A 15,297-nucleotide genomic window follows, 5' to 3' on the forward strand; every position below is an offset into this window, starting at 1 on the left:
GACGCTCCATACAGGAACTAGTGGATCCCCTTCCATTATAGGGAACATCTGAGTTCCATCAAGTAAAAATTTCAGCCTACTCCTAACTAGGACCAAGAGGGAATGACTCAACAAATAATAACGAGGGATACAACTGCCACACAGCATAACTACAGGCCAAGATAATTTAGATACGCTGTTTCAACCCTGATTATGATGATTCTGAAATTATTTCTGCTACTATATTGTCCAAATTTATAAAAGGAATCACAAAGCTAATCATTTGAGCAAACTATCATTTCTCAATTCGAATACCGTAAATACTGCAGCTGTTGTTCCAGCTATGATTAAGATGGTAAGCCATTAAAGAAAACGTTGGACTTCCATAAAGCACGACTCTGACCAAAAATACTTCGAACATGTATCCACATTTAAAATAGAGATCATAATCGTATCCACATTTAAAAAAAAAGTAGAATTTCTTAATTGCACCATTCAAAGCCGCAATTTCCGAATTTTAAATTCTTCTACCTACGTTTCCTTCACACAACAACCATGTGGAGAAAAGGACTGGACGTAACCGCTTAAACAAGAGAAACATGTTACGATACTTTTGAGGCATAATTGCCATTGGCTGTGGTCAATAACTGTTCAGATATGTTTACAGATATATTTTTCATACAACATAATGTTGTAAATAATGTTTCGGAGGAATAGTAGAAACGATCTCTTCAAAGCTTTGAGAATTTTAAATTGCTATCATGGAATTTTGCATGGCTTCATAATGGCATACATCCTCTAAATGCAGATGCCTCACTAGGTCATTACCATACTACTTCGTTGTATTCTACACTGCATTTGATCTAGTAGTAAAGCTAGTTTACAAGAAGTGAGCACATAGAAAAGGGAAGGAAACACTAGGGTCAACAAGCAGACCGTGCTCACCAAAAGCACAATAAACAAGTGGCATTCACTTTCTTCCTGATTGGTTGATTCAGAGGCAAGAATTGTATAACTAAAGTAAAAGCTAAAACCATCAGACCTGCAGAATAAATGGATCAAGTTAGTACCTACAACTCAAAAATAAGATAGGCAACAACGCCAATAAATTAACATCAAACAATCAAATTCTGATTATTCATGATAAAGATACCAACATCATTCAGTCCACCGTTTAATTATATATAAAATAATCCAAAACAATCAATCCACATATCTCATGACAATATAACCCTCTACGGGCAGAATATTATGTAATCCCCAGTCAACATATCTAGGTATATACCAACTAAATCCACACCAGGTAGTACTTGCAACGTATGATACAGAAATGTAAACTTCGACTATCCCGATAACGGAATTAATAATGTAATATTATCTAATTCACAAATTAGAAAGCATGAACTGGGGCATTGTCTGTCCATCTAGCAATCTTGTTTCTGAACAATATAGAAGAGACATCAAACACAACCGAATGATGAATGTATTCCGCTGCAATTGAGAATATAAAAAGCCACGAAGTTCCATATTAAGTTACAAATGAGGACCCATATATACCTAAGCGGAAGTTCCCTTTTATTAAGAGACATGTTTTTACATTACTAGTAATTATCACTTATTAATGATTATTTATATTTTTTCTTAGATATGTTATAGGAGACCATTCTCTAGTACCTAGGTAGGGTACTAGATAGTTCAGTTGTATGGTTAAGGGCACAATTGAACCTCCCTAGTTAGTGCCTTAAGATAGCGGGCCAAATACTACTGTTGGGCTGCATGTATATTACAAAGCAAAAGCACTTTACAATCCCTTGTCCTCGAGACCTAGTTTGTGTAGCTCGCACGGGTGTTCGAATCTCAAATTGTGTCTATGAAGCTAAAAAAAACATTTTCTCCAATATCGATAATTGGTTTCACGAGAAAAGACCTTGATTAAATTTGATTAAGCAGTTAATTAATTTTTCTAACTTAAGGAAATAGCTTAATTAATCAATATTAATTGGGGTAAATCAATTTTCCTCTAGAGACTTCAAGAAAAGTCACTTGATGAGGTCAAGATGATTTTAGCAATTGATTGTGATTAAATCATGGCCATTGATTCATCAATGAGAGATTATAAGAGGAAATCGAAGGTCAATTGTGTTGAAATTCTAATGTTCTATGATGTAACACTTATTCCAAAACATATTTTTGTTGCAATATTAGTTAAGCAATTGTAGATAGCACATAAACCAAATGCACAATAGAAGACAACCAAGAACAACATGAGACAGAGAATTTAGGTCCAATGAACAGAGAAAAACCCACAAGGGGAAAACCCAACCCGATTTTTATTCTATTAGATATCAATTGTTCAGCAGAGATACAGAGTACAATGAGAGATCAAGAGAATGAGCAAGTTCACCCAAATCTGAACAAGTTGTAGCATAAAGATCACTGGTAGCAGCAACAGATGCAAACACTGTAGCATAAAGATCACTGGTAGCAACAACAAATGCAAACACTGAATCAACATTTCCTTCAATTAAATCAACACTGAAACACTAAATCAACCTTGGCTCGCCAAGTTTTGTGCTTACTCTCTAGGTCTCTCACAATCTTCTTCAAGTCTCTCCAACTCTTTCTCAAGTTCGAATTCATAAATTCTTCTTTTACAATGCACAAGTAGATGAGGAGAAGAGATGATAAGTAGATATCAATTGTTCAGCGGAGATACAGAATACAATGAGAGATCAAGAGAATGAGTAAGTTCACCCAAATCTGAACAAGTTGTAGCATAAAGATCACTGGTAGCAACAACAAATGCAAACACTGAATCAACATTTCCTTCAATTAAATTAACACTGAAACACTGAATCAACCTTGGCTCGCCAAGTTTTGTGCTTACTCTCTAAGTCCCTCACAATCTTCTTCAAGTCTCTCCAACTCTTTCTCAAGTTCGAATTCATAAATTCTTCTTTTACAATGCACAAGTATGTGAGGAGAAGAGATGATAAGAGATACATATATAGGAGTAATGAATACTTGTCATAAAGGAGGAGCAACATGCATGCTTTGAGGAAGTGTAACATATGCCATTTAGGGAAGAGGCAACATGTGCCTTAATAACTTATGCCATTAAGGAAATGAACACATGCCTTAGTAACTTATGCCATTAAAGAGAACATAAGAGGAACCTTTTATGACATGCCTTTAATGAGTGTAAGAGGAATATGCCATGTCTTTAATGAGAGCGTAAGAGAGAGTGTAACATATCCATTAAGTTAGATAGAGTAACTTAGAGCCATGAAAGCCATCAAGGAGAGAGAGGTTTGAAGTGATTGAGAGACATGAAGGTAAGGTGACTTGTAATTCCTTTCAATAATAATTGAATTATTAGGATTGATTAATGATAAGTTAAGTGATTTTCCATCAACTATACTTGATTTCCAATTGATGCAATTTGCATGGTGATTTACTATTTTTGGTAAGTCATACTTGAGATGTTAGAGATGACTTTCTAATTTTAAAAAGTCACTCTAGAATTGTCAGAAATGAGATTTTATTTAAGGAAATTCATCCCTAAGTTGCTAACTTTCAACACTCCCTCTTAGCTAGGGAGACATTTCTTTCTGCAGCAAAGATCAATACTTTCTCTGCTCATCTATGTTCATCTCTTCTCTGGAACAATGATGTCTTTTTCTAGTGAAGAAGAATCATCATAGGAGAGATTCATCTATCACCCTATATCCACTGACCTTCCCACCTTGACACAAGACTTCGGGGGATTACCGCTTGTCAATAGATGACAAGGATCGCACACAACCAAGTCTCACCTCAAGAGTCAAGTGGTAGAACACCTACATCCACACACTTTGGGGAGATTACCACTTGTCAACACATGACAAGGATCGCGCACAACCAAATCTCACCTCTGCCTGGGGGGATTACCACTTGTCAACACATGACAAGGATTGCGCACAACCAAGCTTCACCATACCCATTGGCTAGATGAGTGGCAATCCCAACAAGCCCAACGTGTGGGTAGGTTGCGTACTGGGGTATACTCTAGGCAAGTCCCAGACTTGATGGTAGGGGGAACTACCACTTGTCAACACATGACAAGGATCGCACACAACCTACAGTCAAGAGTTCCCTCAACTCCAATAGCTCTTTTGGCTCCATTCCCAACTTGTGAGCTCAAACAAGAGGGAAGAGCATAACTCAGTGTTCTCAATTATCCATGACCGCCCCCACTAGGAAGGGTCACATTCGTCAGTCCAAGTTGGTCTTTGAATACCAAGAACTTCCCTTTCGGCATAACTTTTGTGAGTATGTTAACTATCTAATCATCAGTTGCAATATGATGGAGTCTCACTGCTCCTCTCTGCACCATATCCCGGATATAGTGATATTTAATCTCAATGTGTTTGGACTTGTCATGGAACACAAGATTTTCTGCAAGTCGAATCCCACTCTTATTATCACAGTATACGACTGTCGTATCGAGTACATGTTCAAACAACTCTCCAAAGAGCTTCCTCAACCATATTGCATCATAGCTAGCCATTCTAGCAACAATGTACTCGACTTCAGTCGTGCTAAGGGCTACAAACTTTGTTTTCTACTCATCCAAAATATCATGGTAGATCCGAAGCCAAAGCAACATCCAAATGTGCTTTTTTTGTCAGCGGAGTTACTAGCCCAAACAACATTAGAGCACCCATGTAGTCTCACATTTCCAGCAGTATATCTCAATCCAAGATTGATGGACCCATGTAAGTATATTAGCACATGTTTTGCAACAATCCAGTGTGCATGCGATGGCTTAATCATATATTGGCTCAAAGTATTGACTGCAAAACATATGTCTGGTCTAGTGTTCACTAAGAACATCAATAACCCAATCAATTGTCAATACTCAGAAGGATTTTCCAAATCAAGTCCTGCAGCTTCACCACATAACTTCTTGAATTCATTTCCATTGGTGTATTCATGGACTTGTTACCGACCACCAATGGGTGACCCCATAGGAGAATTTTTTCTCCTAAGATTTGTCTTTAGCTGGTAGCCATCAGCCCCTTGTCAGCCACATGATAGCTTTGATGTGCTACTATTCTCTGCCACCTGAGCCAACCATTATGTACGCTCGCTCATCAGTCATGATCATATGTTTGAAAGTCGGCCATCCAACCCTAAAAGTATGATTTTTCATTATGTTATTGGGTGTTTATGCTTGTTTTTCTTGGGTATTGTTACAAACAAAGTTTGTACGCTGCAATAATCTTCAAAACACTTGGTACACGAAGACATCCATCGAAGATAGGAATATATATATATATATATATATATATTTGAATAATGTATAAAAAATTGATATGAGATGTGATTTGATTACAACTGAGGGTCCACTGATATACCTAAGCAGGTACCCTTTCACGAATTATCATGTCTTTAGAGACATGCCTCTTTAATACTAATTATTAATTAATTAATCATTATTTATGATTATTATCATTTATATTATTTTTATATGTATTTTATTCATAACATTGCCTTCATCTTCAAAAAGCTTTGCCCTCAAAGCTTATTGTTGACAAGGCATGTCATATGTTTCTTTGTACCTTTGGAATTCTTCGAGTTATCATCTTAGTTGATACATTATGATAGGATCCTCTGAGTGATAAACAAAATTGTCATACTGAGAGGGGATCTGACCATCCTAAGTCAATCCTCTGTGGAATCTTGTAGCTGTTGGAAACTTGTGATGAATATAACAAGACTGGATTGTGCAAACTTCAATATTATTTGGAACATAAGTTTGTTGTTTTTGTTCTGAGTGATATCGATTCGTAGTTTGATTGAGATGTCAGTGCTTGTGATTCAGAAGTACATAAGGAATTTCTTTGGTTTGACTTTCCCTTATCATGTGTGGGGCAACTTTTCGATTTACTTCAGGTATTGTTGTTGTTGAATTGGTTATAGAATCTTCATTAGGAATATTTATAGAATCTTCATTAGGAATATTCATTGTCTGAATTGCAAGATTTGAGTGTCTTTTTCTTTCACTGGCTTGTCTTCTTCTTGAGTTGTGATATTCACTAGATCAATATTCATTCATTTCTCTTCAACTTGAATTTTTACATTTGAAGATTTCAATGCTTCCTTCTCAATAAGTTGTTGTACCTTGTTTTCCAATGATTTATTTTCCTTTTTAAGCTTCTTAATTTGCGTTAGTAATTTTTCACTATAGTCTTTAAGCTGAGAAACTTCTTCATTTTTGTCAACGATAATTTTGTCGACTTTTCTTTCCATATTTTGTAATACTTTTTTACCTTCTTGAAAAATTACTTTTGAGATATCTTGTATGTCTTTTGATATTATGAAATCTGGCTTCAATATAACATCTTGTAGTGTTATTTTTTCTTTCTATATAAAAATGTGAAAAACTTATTTTTCATGTTTAGGATAAAGGACCCTAATGTTTCGTTCGAGAATGAACCCAAAATAATGTCACCTTAATTGTTCCACAGGTATTGAATAAATAATTGTGATATAAATGTATAATCCCCAATGTTTAATTGTAAACTGGTTATGACATATTGTTTTTTGTTAAGACACCCTGATTTTTCAATTATATTTGACTCAGGAATCACTAATTGGTTTGTGATTTTAGAATTTGTATAATTTTTACTTTCAACGAACAAAATAGAAATAATAATATTTTTCCCTGCAAGAGTCCTCTTAATTTTAAATAGCACTAGAACACAATTAAATATAGTTTTGAAAATCTTGCACTATTGGTTTCCTTTTTTTTTATAATACTTTTATTCTTTCTTTTAGTCAAGCAATATACTTCTATATTTTATTTTATAGGAATATATATCTCTTTATTTCATAAGATTGTATATATCTCCTTTATTTTATTATTTAAGGTAAAATTCTTTCACTAATAAAAACATTAATTCTTTTGCTTTAAAAACCTTGATGTAAACACTATAATACAACAATAATATATTTTCCTAGATAATCCCTTTTTATAATAACTTTATATTAAATGACACTTTAATAAACTCTCTTTTAAATATCCTTGTAATATAACACTTTATAATCCAAAAAGGTTCAATTTTTGTTATGATATGCTAATTGCAGTAATAAGAAATTTTTTATGGCTTTACGATATACCATTTACATCAAATCTGTTAGTTACATGATTTATTCACGTATAATCAAGGTTCAAAATAAACATCGCATTTAATGTTTAATGCTAGCAACAATTAAAGGACTAACTGCTCGATAGTATTTTCTACAGTGTCATTGCCGAGCAGTAGGTGGTTAAGAACAAGAAGTTAATATAATTAGTTAATTAGGATCACAATTGAAGCGTAGGGGTGTGCCCTTACACAAGTAAAAATCTAACTTTTTACGTTGTCAATTCATATTGTATCAAAATGGATTCGTATGGTGGCTGATGGTTGTCGGATTGCAAGTTAATTTCTACGGACAAAAGCAAAGGTCATTTGACTTGGATCGGGCCCGGGTATGACTGCAGCTTTAGGGTGTGCTTTCTGGTAGTTGCGAAAGAAAGGGGTTGTGATAGAAGAAGGGTCGATGATAAGAGGACGGTGCCGACAGAAAGGCTGCAACAGGAACAACGGACAAGGGATGCAAGCGGATCGACAAAATGGAAGGGACAATGGCGGGGCGGAGGGGCGACGACTGCTGTAGATTTACGCAATTTTATTTATATATTCTCTTTTTTAATTGTTTTTTCTTAATTTTTTTTAATAATTATATATGACCGTTTTTTTTTAAAGATTAATAATTATTAATCTAGAATATTTAATAATTATATATGACCGTTCTTTTGCTTTTTTTTTATAGGATTAATAATTATTAATCTAGAATATTTAATTATTAAATAGAGACATTTAGAATTAGTATATTGTTGTAAAAAGATATGACTCTACAAATGTGTCGTATCTTAGGCTCTAATTTAGGAGAATTGTTAGGAAGTTGTTTGAATAGCGTTTATTGTAAGTGGACACTTGTTATTTTATAAGTGATTCATAATTAGAGGTAGTTAAGACATTGAACTTATAAATAGCTCATTGCAAGAGTGTTTTGTTGTTCAGGTGTAAACTTTTGCAAAATGCCAGAGGTACTTATTTTTTCTTATTAATAAAATTACGTGTCTGAGGACACTTCTGCGATTATTGTGGTATTGGAGCTCCAGTAATGATGCAGCTGATGTGAGGAGGAGATTCCAATTCTACAAGGAAATGGAAAACTCCATTAATTTGGTCAGTTAATATATGGTATCTAATTTTTTATTTTTATTTTATTTTATTTTATTTTATTTTATTTTATTTATTTTTTTATTTTTTTTCTGGAAAAGAAATTTAATTATATCATTGTTTTTTTGAAATGAATGGATTGCGTGTGATACGTTTGAGCAATTGAGCAATTGAGTGCTCTGCTTAATTAAAAAAATTACTTGATGTCGAAAACCTTTTCCAGATTCAAAGAGTGAACGTAAACGTGAAAAGGCGCAGATAATCGAACGCATTAGGAACATCGTTCTCATACTCGGGTCTGAACAAGGGCCCGTTATTTGCCATGGTTTGATTGCATGTTGAGAATAATGCTTGCAAGACTGACATTGCAGCTTCAACACAATCGTCTTTGTTGTTTTTGCCTTCTTGTGAAACACAAGTTTTGTTTGGCCTCCATAACCTGATTGTTTTCGATCATACCGTCGTTTCCCTTGAGCAGAAAGATTGTCCTTCCCTTTCTTACACTGAGAAACCTTGTGCACAGTGTGCTTTTTGCAAGCTTTGTTCTTGCAAACAGTGTTCTTGGTCTTCGGAACATTGACCATTGTTACGAAGCAGACGTGGAGCTGCTGAAGCGTAAAATTTGTCAGGCGTGCACCTTGCTCTCTGCTCTCTGTAATCGAACTCGGGAGTGTAATCGACTGCGATCTCCTTCAACGTCAAAGGAACGGTGCTCCTACTTTGTGGTGGTGATATTTAACAGTGCTCCGACTTCATGGTGGTGATATGCTGGTCTGTACACGTTCATCGGAAGCGAGGCGAGACGCCCAAGGTTCGAACCTCATCTCTGATTCCTGAGTTTCAAAATCAGTACAATTTTTCATTTCGAACTCATCCATGATCCATCGCTAGTGGAAATCTCTCTATGGTTTGTGCGTATGTCATACAATTTCTGTTGAACTTGGAATCATTTTATGTAATCATTTTGAATGATATGCGCCTATCACAGAAAATTGAATTTATATTGTTGGAAAAGGAAATAGTGATGACATAACAGTGCTTCATGTATTTTCCTATCAGAACATGAAAAGATAGATTATTGTTGAATGTTGTTAGTGATGGAAGGATTAATGGACATTATGTATAGAGATGCATAGTTGTGCTTCATGTATTTTCCTATCAGAACATGAAAAGATAGATTATTGTTGAATGTTGTTAGTGATGGAAGGATTAATGGACATTATGTATAGAGATGCATAGTTGTAGTGCAGAAAGCGCATTAATTATTCACGGAGTATGCATATGAAGAACCAGATTTGTGTAGGAAGAGAACATTGGCGTAAAGGAAACCTTTTTGTGGAGAGATTGTGCCAAGAAAAATTGTCCATTGAGGGAGAAACGGGCTAGAAAGAAGGGAACTTTAATAGCTCCGTGCGTTCGAAGTATTATTTTTTTTGTAATGATATAATAAGTAGAGTAATTATTATTTTTTTGAGTAATAAGAAAACTTAATGGAGAGATAAGTTTTTTTTTGTAATGGAGAAATAAAGTGCGCTGAGTAATTTCTAAAAGAAGTGATTTTTTCTGTAAATTTGGGTTCATCACATTGTAACTCAAAGTATTTTTACTTTGAGAGGGGGTGACATTTTTTTTTACCAAGATTTGCCAAAGCATTGTAAAAGTCAAATTTCGAAAGTTTTCTTGTAAATATTTAAGAAATTGACTAGAGTAAAGTGCAAAGCTCAGTGATTTTTCTCCTATTTCAAAGACTATACAAGGGTCAAGCCCAAGCCCCGATAGATCGTTTTTTTTTTTTTTTTTTTTTTGCGTAGTGTGTTGCCCATCTTGCTATTTTTTTTTTTGAGCTTGATTCTTGGTGTGAAGCTTCAACACTACAATGTCAAAGTTGATTAATTTGTTTTTTGATTCTGACAAACTTGAAGGCACAAAATCTTACAAAACATGGCGACGCCTCATCGAAAGCACTCATATTTATAATGAACTTTGGCATGATATATGTGATGGTGACATTAAGCCAAATAAACCCATAGATGCAGCTGCACTAGCGAAATGGGAAGTTAAGAATGCATTAGCTCTCATTAAATCTTCTGTTAATGATGAAATGTATGTCCATATAGCAAATGCTACAGATGCATGGTATGCTTTGCGAATTTTTAAAGACTTCTTTGATACTCAGCGTGAATCAAAGAAAATTGATCTACAATTAAAATTGTCGCAACAAAAATTGACTGAAGGAGGTGATGTCCTTGAATATATCTCCAGACTTCTGAATATTAAGCGAGAAATCATTAATGTTGGTTTTCAAGCAATAGATGATAGTTTTATGGTCACATTTTTAATTGCTGGACTTCCTTCTTCCTACACACATTTTTTGGAAACTCTACAATTAACTGAGAAGTTAGAGAAGCTAAAGTTTGATGAATTCTGCGAAATGTTGACCCAACTTGATAAAACCTTTGGGAAGAAAAAGAAAGTTGGTGAAGATGTCTTTTTCACAGAGGCCAACACTAGTAAATCATCAACTGACAGTTCTAGAAACAGAGGCAGAGGGAATTTCAATCAAAATCAAGCAACACATAATGTACAAAGTAGAGGTCGAAGCCAAAGCAGAGGAAACAACTTTAATTGTGGCAACAGTTCCGGCAGGGGTAATTTTCAAGGCAGACGAAACAATTAAGGAAGAGGTTATTTTCAAGGAAGAGGAAATAATCAAGGTAGAGGACAACTTCAAAACAGAAGTCAAAGCAGAGGCAGAGGACAGTCTCCAGGAAGAGAAAGAGACTCAAGTCAAATTGTGTGTCGAAGATATAACAAAGTTGGACATCATGTAGAAGAATATCGAACTTCTACTGATAAAATCCCCAAGTTTCATCAGCACTCAACACAATTTGCAAATGATCAAGATGATGAGGGTTCAGAATATGTCTTTACTTCTTTGTCGGCATTACAACTTTCCTCCCATCTTAAAAGTGATTATGAAGATGCTTGGATCTTGGATTCAGGGGCAACTCAACACATGACTTGTCGACAGGACTTCTTTTGGAATTTTCAAGATTGCCAACTTAATTCCATCTTTCTTGCAGATGATACAAAAAATACTCCTTATGGAAAAGGTGCAGCGAAATTTTCTCTCCCTGGCATTGGAAAGAAAATGATTTCAAATGTATGGTATGTACCAAACTTTAAGAAAATTTATTATCTTTAGTCACGAATCGACAAGCAAGACATCAGGTAATTATGGAAGATGGCTTAGTTAAGATTAATTAAGTCAAATAGAGCTTGCAAACTGTGATGACAAGTTATGCAGATGGAAAATTGTTAAGGATGAAAGGGACAATGATTCCAAGGCATTTTGACTTTGTAGGGGCAGTGACTACAGGAATTTCACCTATAAGACTGTGGCATGTAAAATATGGACATTCAAATTTTGATAGTCTTTCTCAATTGCAAAAACAAGGGATGGTTAAGGGACTTCCAACTTTCAGAAAGGAAAATGGAAAAGTGAAGCTTGCATTTATGGAAAACAAAGTCGAGAAAGTTCTCCGACAAGTTCATGGCGCGCAAACAAGGTGCTGCAACTAGTTCACAGTGATGTTTGTGAACCACTACAAACTTCATTCGGTGGTTGCAAATATTTCTTACTATTCATTGATGATTTCAGTAGAATGACTTGGGTTTATTTCTTGAAGCAAAAGTCAGAAGCATTTGAAAAGTTTAAAATTTTTCGCCAACTTGTTGAAAATGAAGTCAAAGAAAAGATAGGCACTCTCAGGACAGATAATGGGGGAGAATTCACTTCAAATGAATTCAAAACTTATTGCAGCGATAATGGCATAAGAAGACATCTTACAAATGTTTACACTCCACAACAAAATGGAGTAGTAGAAAGAATGAATCACACCTTGTTAGGAATGGTGAGATCTATGTTAACTTTCAAAAAGTTAAGTTCAACATATTGGGTAGAAGCAATTCATACAACTGTCTACTTAAGAAACATATCTCCACCTGCTTCTTTAGACATAATCACACCTTATGAAGCTTGGTTTGGTTTCAAAACCCCGAGTTAAACATCTTAGAGTTTTTGGATCAGTATGTTATGCTTTAGTTCCGAAAAAAAAAGAACTAATCTTGACTCAAGAAGTTTGAAATGCACAATGATTAGATATTCCGATGAGAAGAAAGGGTACTGTCTTTTGACCAATGGAAAATTTATTGTGAGCAGGGATGTAATTTTTGATGAAACAGAGAGTAAGAGTGTTGAAGAAATCGAAAGTCTTCTTCAAAAGTTAAAAATTAAAGGCAGTCAAAGAAAAGGAAATATGCAAAGTCAACCAAATTCACCAAATTGGTATGAACCTGATTTTCCTTCATTTGAAGATGATTCATCCAGTCCATCTACTTCAACAACACCATCTGGATCTTCAAGCAGTTCATCCGCATCTCCAAGCAATAGTAGTTCTTCTAACAGTGATTCTCCACCTCTAGAATCGTCCACTGATCGATGAACGTCAGTTTATATTAATCCTCTTTACAATGATAGTGACTTTTCAGAATCTCAAACAAGTGAGCATCAACTACCAAAATGGGCAGTTCAACTTTTGAAAGATGTAAGGCCTAATGAGCAGAATAAAACATGAACAAGGAAGTCACACAGAAGTGAAGGAAATTTTGCCTTGCTAGCAAATGATTTTACTGAACCTTCCACATACAAAGAAGCAGTAAAACATAAAGAATGGCAACAGGCTATGATTGAAGAATATCGAGCAGTAATTGATAACAACACTTGGAAACTTGTTGATTGTCCTCAAAATGTTAAACCCATCAGATGCAAATGGGTTTACAGAATTAAGTACAACCAAAATGGAGCACTTGAAAAGTATAAAGCAAGACTAGTTGCTAAAGGTTTTGCGCAGCAGGAAGGCATTGATTATGACGAAACTTTTGCTCCTACAGTTAAATGGAGCACCATCCGATTAACACTTGCATTAGCCGCTTAGAAAGGATGGAAAGTTCATCAAATGGATGTAAATAGTGTTTTTCTCAACAGTGATTTTCAAAAAGAAGTATATATGACACAACAACCAGGTTTTGAAATTGATGAGTAGAAACATAAACTCTGCAAATTGATCAAGGCTTTATATGGGTTAAAACAAGCTCCCCGAGCTTGGTATGCAAAAATGGATGAATACCTTAGGAAAGTTGGTTTTCAACGAAGTGAATTTGATGATACTTTGTATGTGTGACAACAGGGTAAATATCTGGTGATTCTTGTTATGTATGTAGATGATTTGATCATTATTGGAAATAATGATGATCATATTGCACAGGTGAAAACGGAGTTACATGCAGGTTTTAAGATGACAGATTTGGGATTACTTCACTACTATCTTGGAGTTGAAGTCTTCCAATGTCCACATCATATTTTCATTTCTCAGAGTAAGTATGTAGCAAAGGTTCTTCAGCGATTTGGAATGCAAGATTGCAAGCCCGTTCTTACCCCCATGGAGCAAAACTTGAAACTTTCAAAATTTGAAGGGGGGGAAATAGTGGACAACACTACTTATAGATAGTTGATTGGTAGCTTGATTTATTTGACAAACACTCGCCTTGATTTATCTTATGCAGTCAATACTCTTTCACGTTTTATGCAGGAACCACGAGACAACCACTGGAATGCAGCCAAAAGAGTTCTTCGATATATCCAAGGAACAAAATATTTTGGTCTTCTTTACACAAAGACTAAAAACTTTGTACTTGGTGGTTTTTCAAATGCCAACTTTGCCGGAAGTATTGATGGCCGAGCATCAACATCAAGTGATTTAATGAGCATGGGGTCAGCAGCAATGTATTGGAGTTGTAAGAAACAAGCTACAGTGGCCACTTCTTCAACAAAAGCAGAGTACATTTCAGCATTGGAAGTAGCATGTAAAATTGTGTGGTTGGGCAGAATTTTGCAGGACTTGGGCATTTCTCAGGCAAAAGCTACGTCATTATTCATTGACAGCCAGTCTGCCATTAAGCTTGCCAAGAACCTAGTTTTTCATTCAAAGACAAAGCATGTGGACACCGAGTATCATCATATAAAATCTCTCATTGTCAGAGATGTCCTCAAGCCAATTTATTGTTTTTCAGAAGATCAGATCTCCGACATTTTCACGAAACCTCTTGGCAGAATAGAATTTACTAAGTTCAAGGATGAACTTGGTATCTGTTGTAATGTATTTTTGAATCATAGGGGGGAATGTTAGATGATTCAAAATAAATATTATCATAGGTTATAAAGTTAGAATAAAATAATTATTAATTTAAGATATTAAATTAATAATTATTAATCTAGAATATTTCATTATAAAATGAAGACATTTAGAATTAGTATATTGTTGTAAAAAGATATGACTCTATAAATGTGGCGTATCTTAGGCTCTAATTTAGGAGAATTGTTAGTAAGTTGTTTGAATAGCTTTTATTGTAAGTGGACACTTGTTATTTTATAAGTGATCCATAATTAGAGGTAGTTAGGACATTGAGCTTATAAATAGCTCATTGCAAGAGTGTTTTGTTGTTTGGGTGTAAACTCTTGCAAAATTCCAGATGTAATTGTTTTTTCTTATTAATAAAATTACGTGTTTAAGGAAACTTCTGCCATTACTTTTTTTTTAGTGGCCACCGATCAGATGACTAAATGGAGAACCTCCAACTACTTTTATTGCTAAAACCCTGAAATACAACAACAACACACTTGAGGAAGGGTTGACGTCCAAAGGTCGGATCAGACGGCGTTGTGCAGTGATTGAGCGACCAGAGGATCAAACAACTCTGATACCAATGTTACAAACAAAATTCGTACTCTCCAATAATCTTCAAAACACTTAGTACACAAAGACATTAATTGAGAATAAGAAATTTGTATATTGAATAGTGTATAAAAATTGATATGAGATGTGATTTGACTACAACTAAGGGTTTGCTTATATACCTAGGCATGTACCATTTCACAAATGGTCATGTCCTTAGAGACATCCCTTTTCAATACTAATTATTA

At 34.9% G+C, this 15,297-nt stretch overlaps 1 protein-coding gene across 2 annotated transcripts in view; it reads right to left on the reverse strand.

Annotated features, from left to right (window-relative positions):
* Positions 1–378: 378 nt before the first annotated feature.
* The window catches only part of LOC149146516 (uncharacterized), a 317,259-nt gene continuing 302,340 nt past the window's right edge, over positions 379–15,297 (reverse strand). For both annotated transcript variants that reach the window (XM_089447797.1, XM_089447798.1), the window contains exon 17: positions 379–1,021. Coding sequence is in view for 1 of the 2 variants with exons in the window: in XM_089447798.1 (XP_089303924.1) it covers positions 1,016–1,021 (6 nt within the window). In the remaining variant the exon portion in view is untranslated. The remainder of the gene's footprint in view (positions 1,022–15,297) is intronic.

The sequence above is a fragment of the Pinus tabuliformis genome, chromosome X, assembly GCF_031772625.1.
Source record: "Pinus tabuliformis cultivar Carrire ecotype Pingquan chromosome X, CPIR1, whole genome shotgun sequence".
NCBI lineage: Eukaryota > Viridiplantae > Streptophyta > Pinopsida > Pinales > Pinaceae > Pinus > Pinus tabuliformis.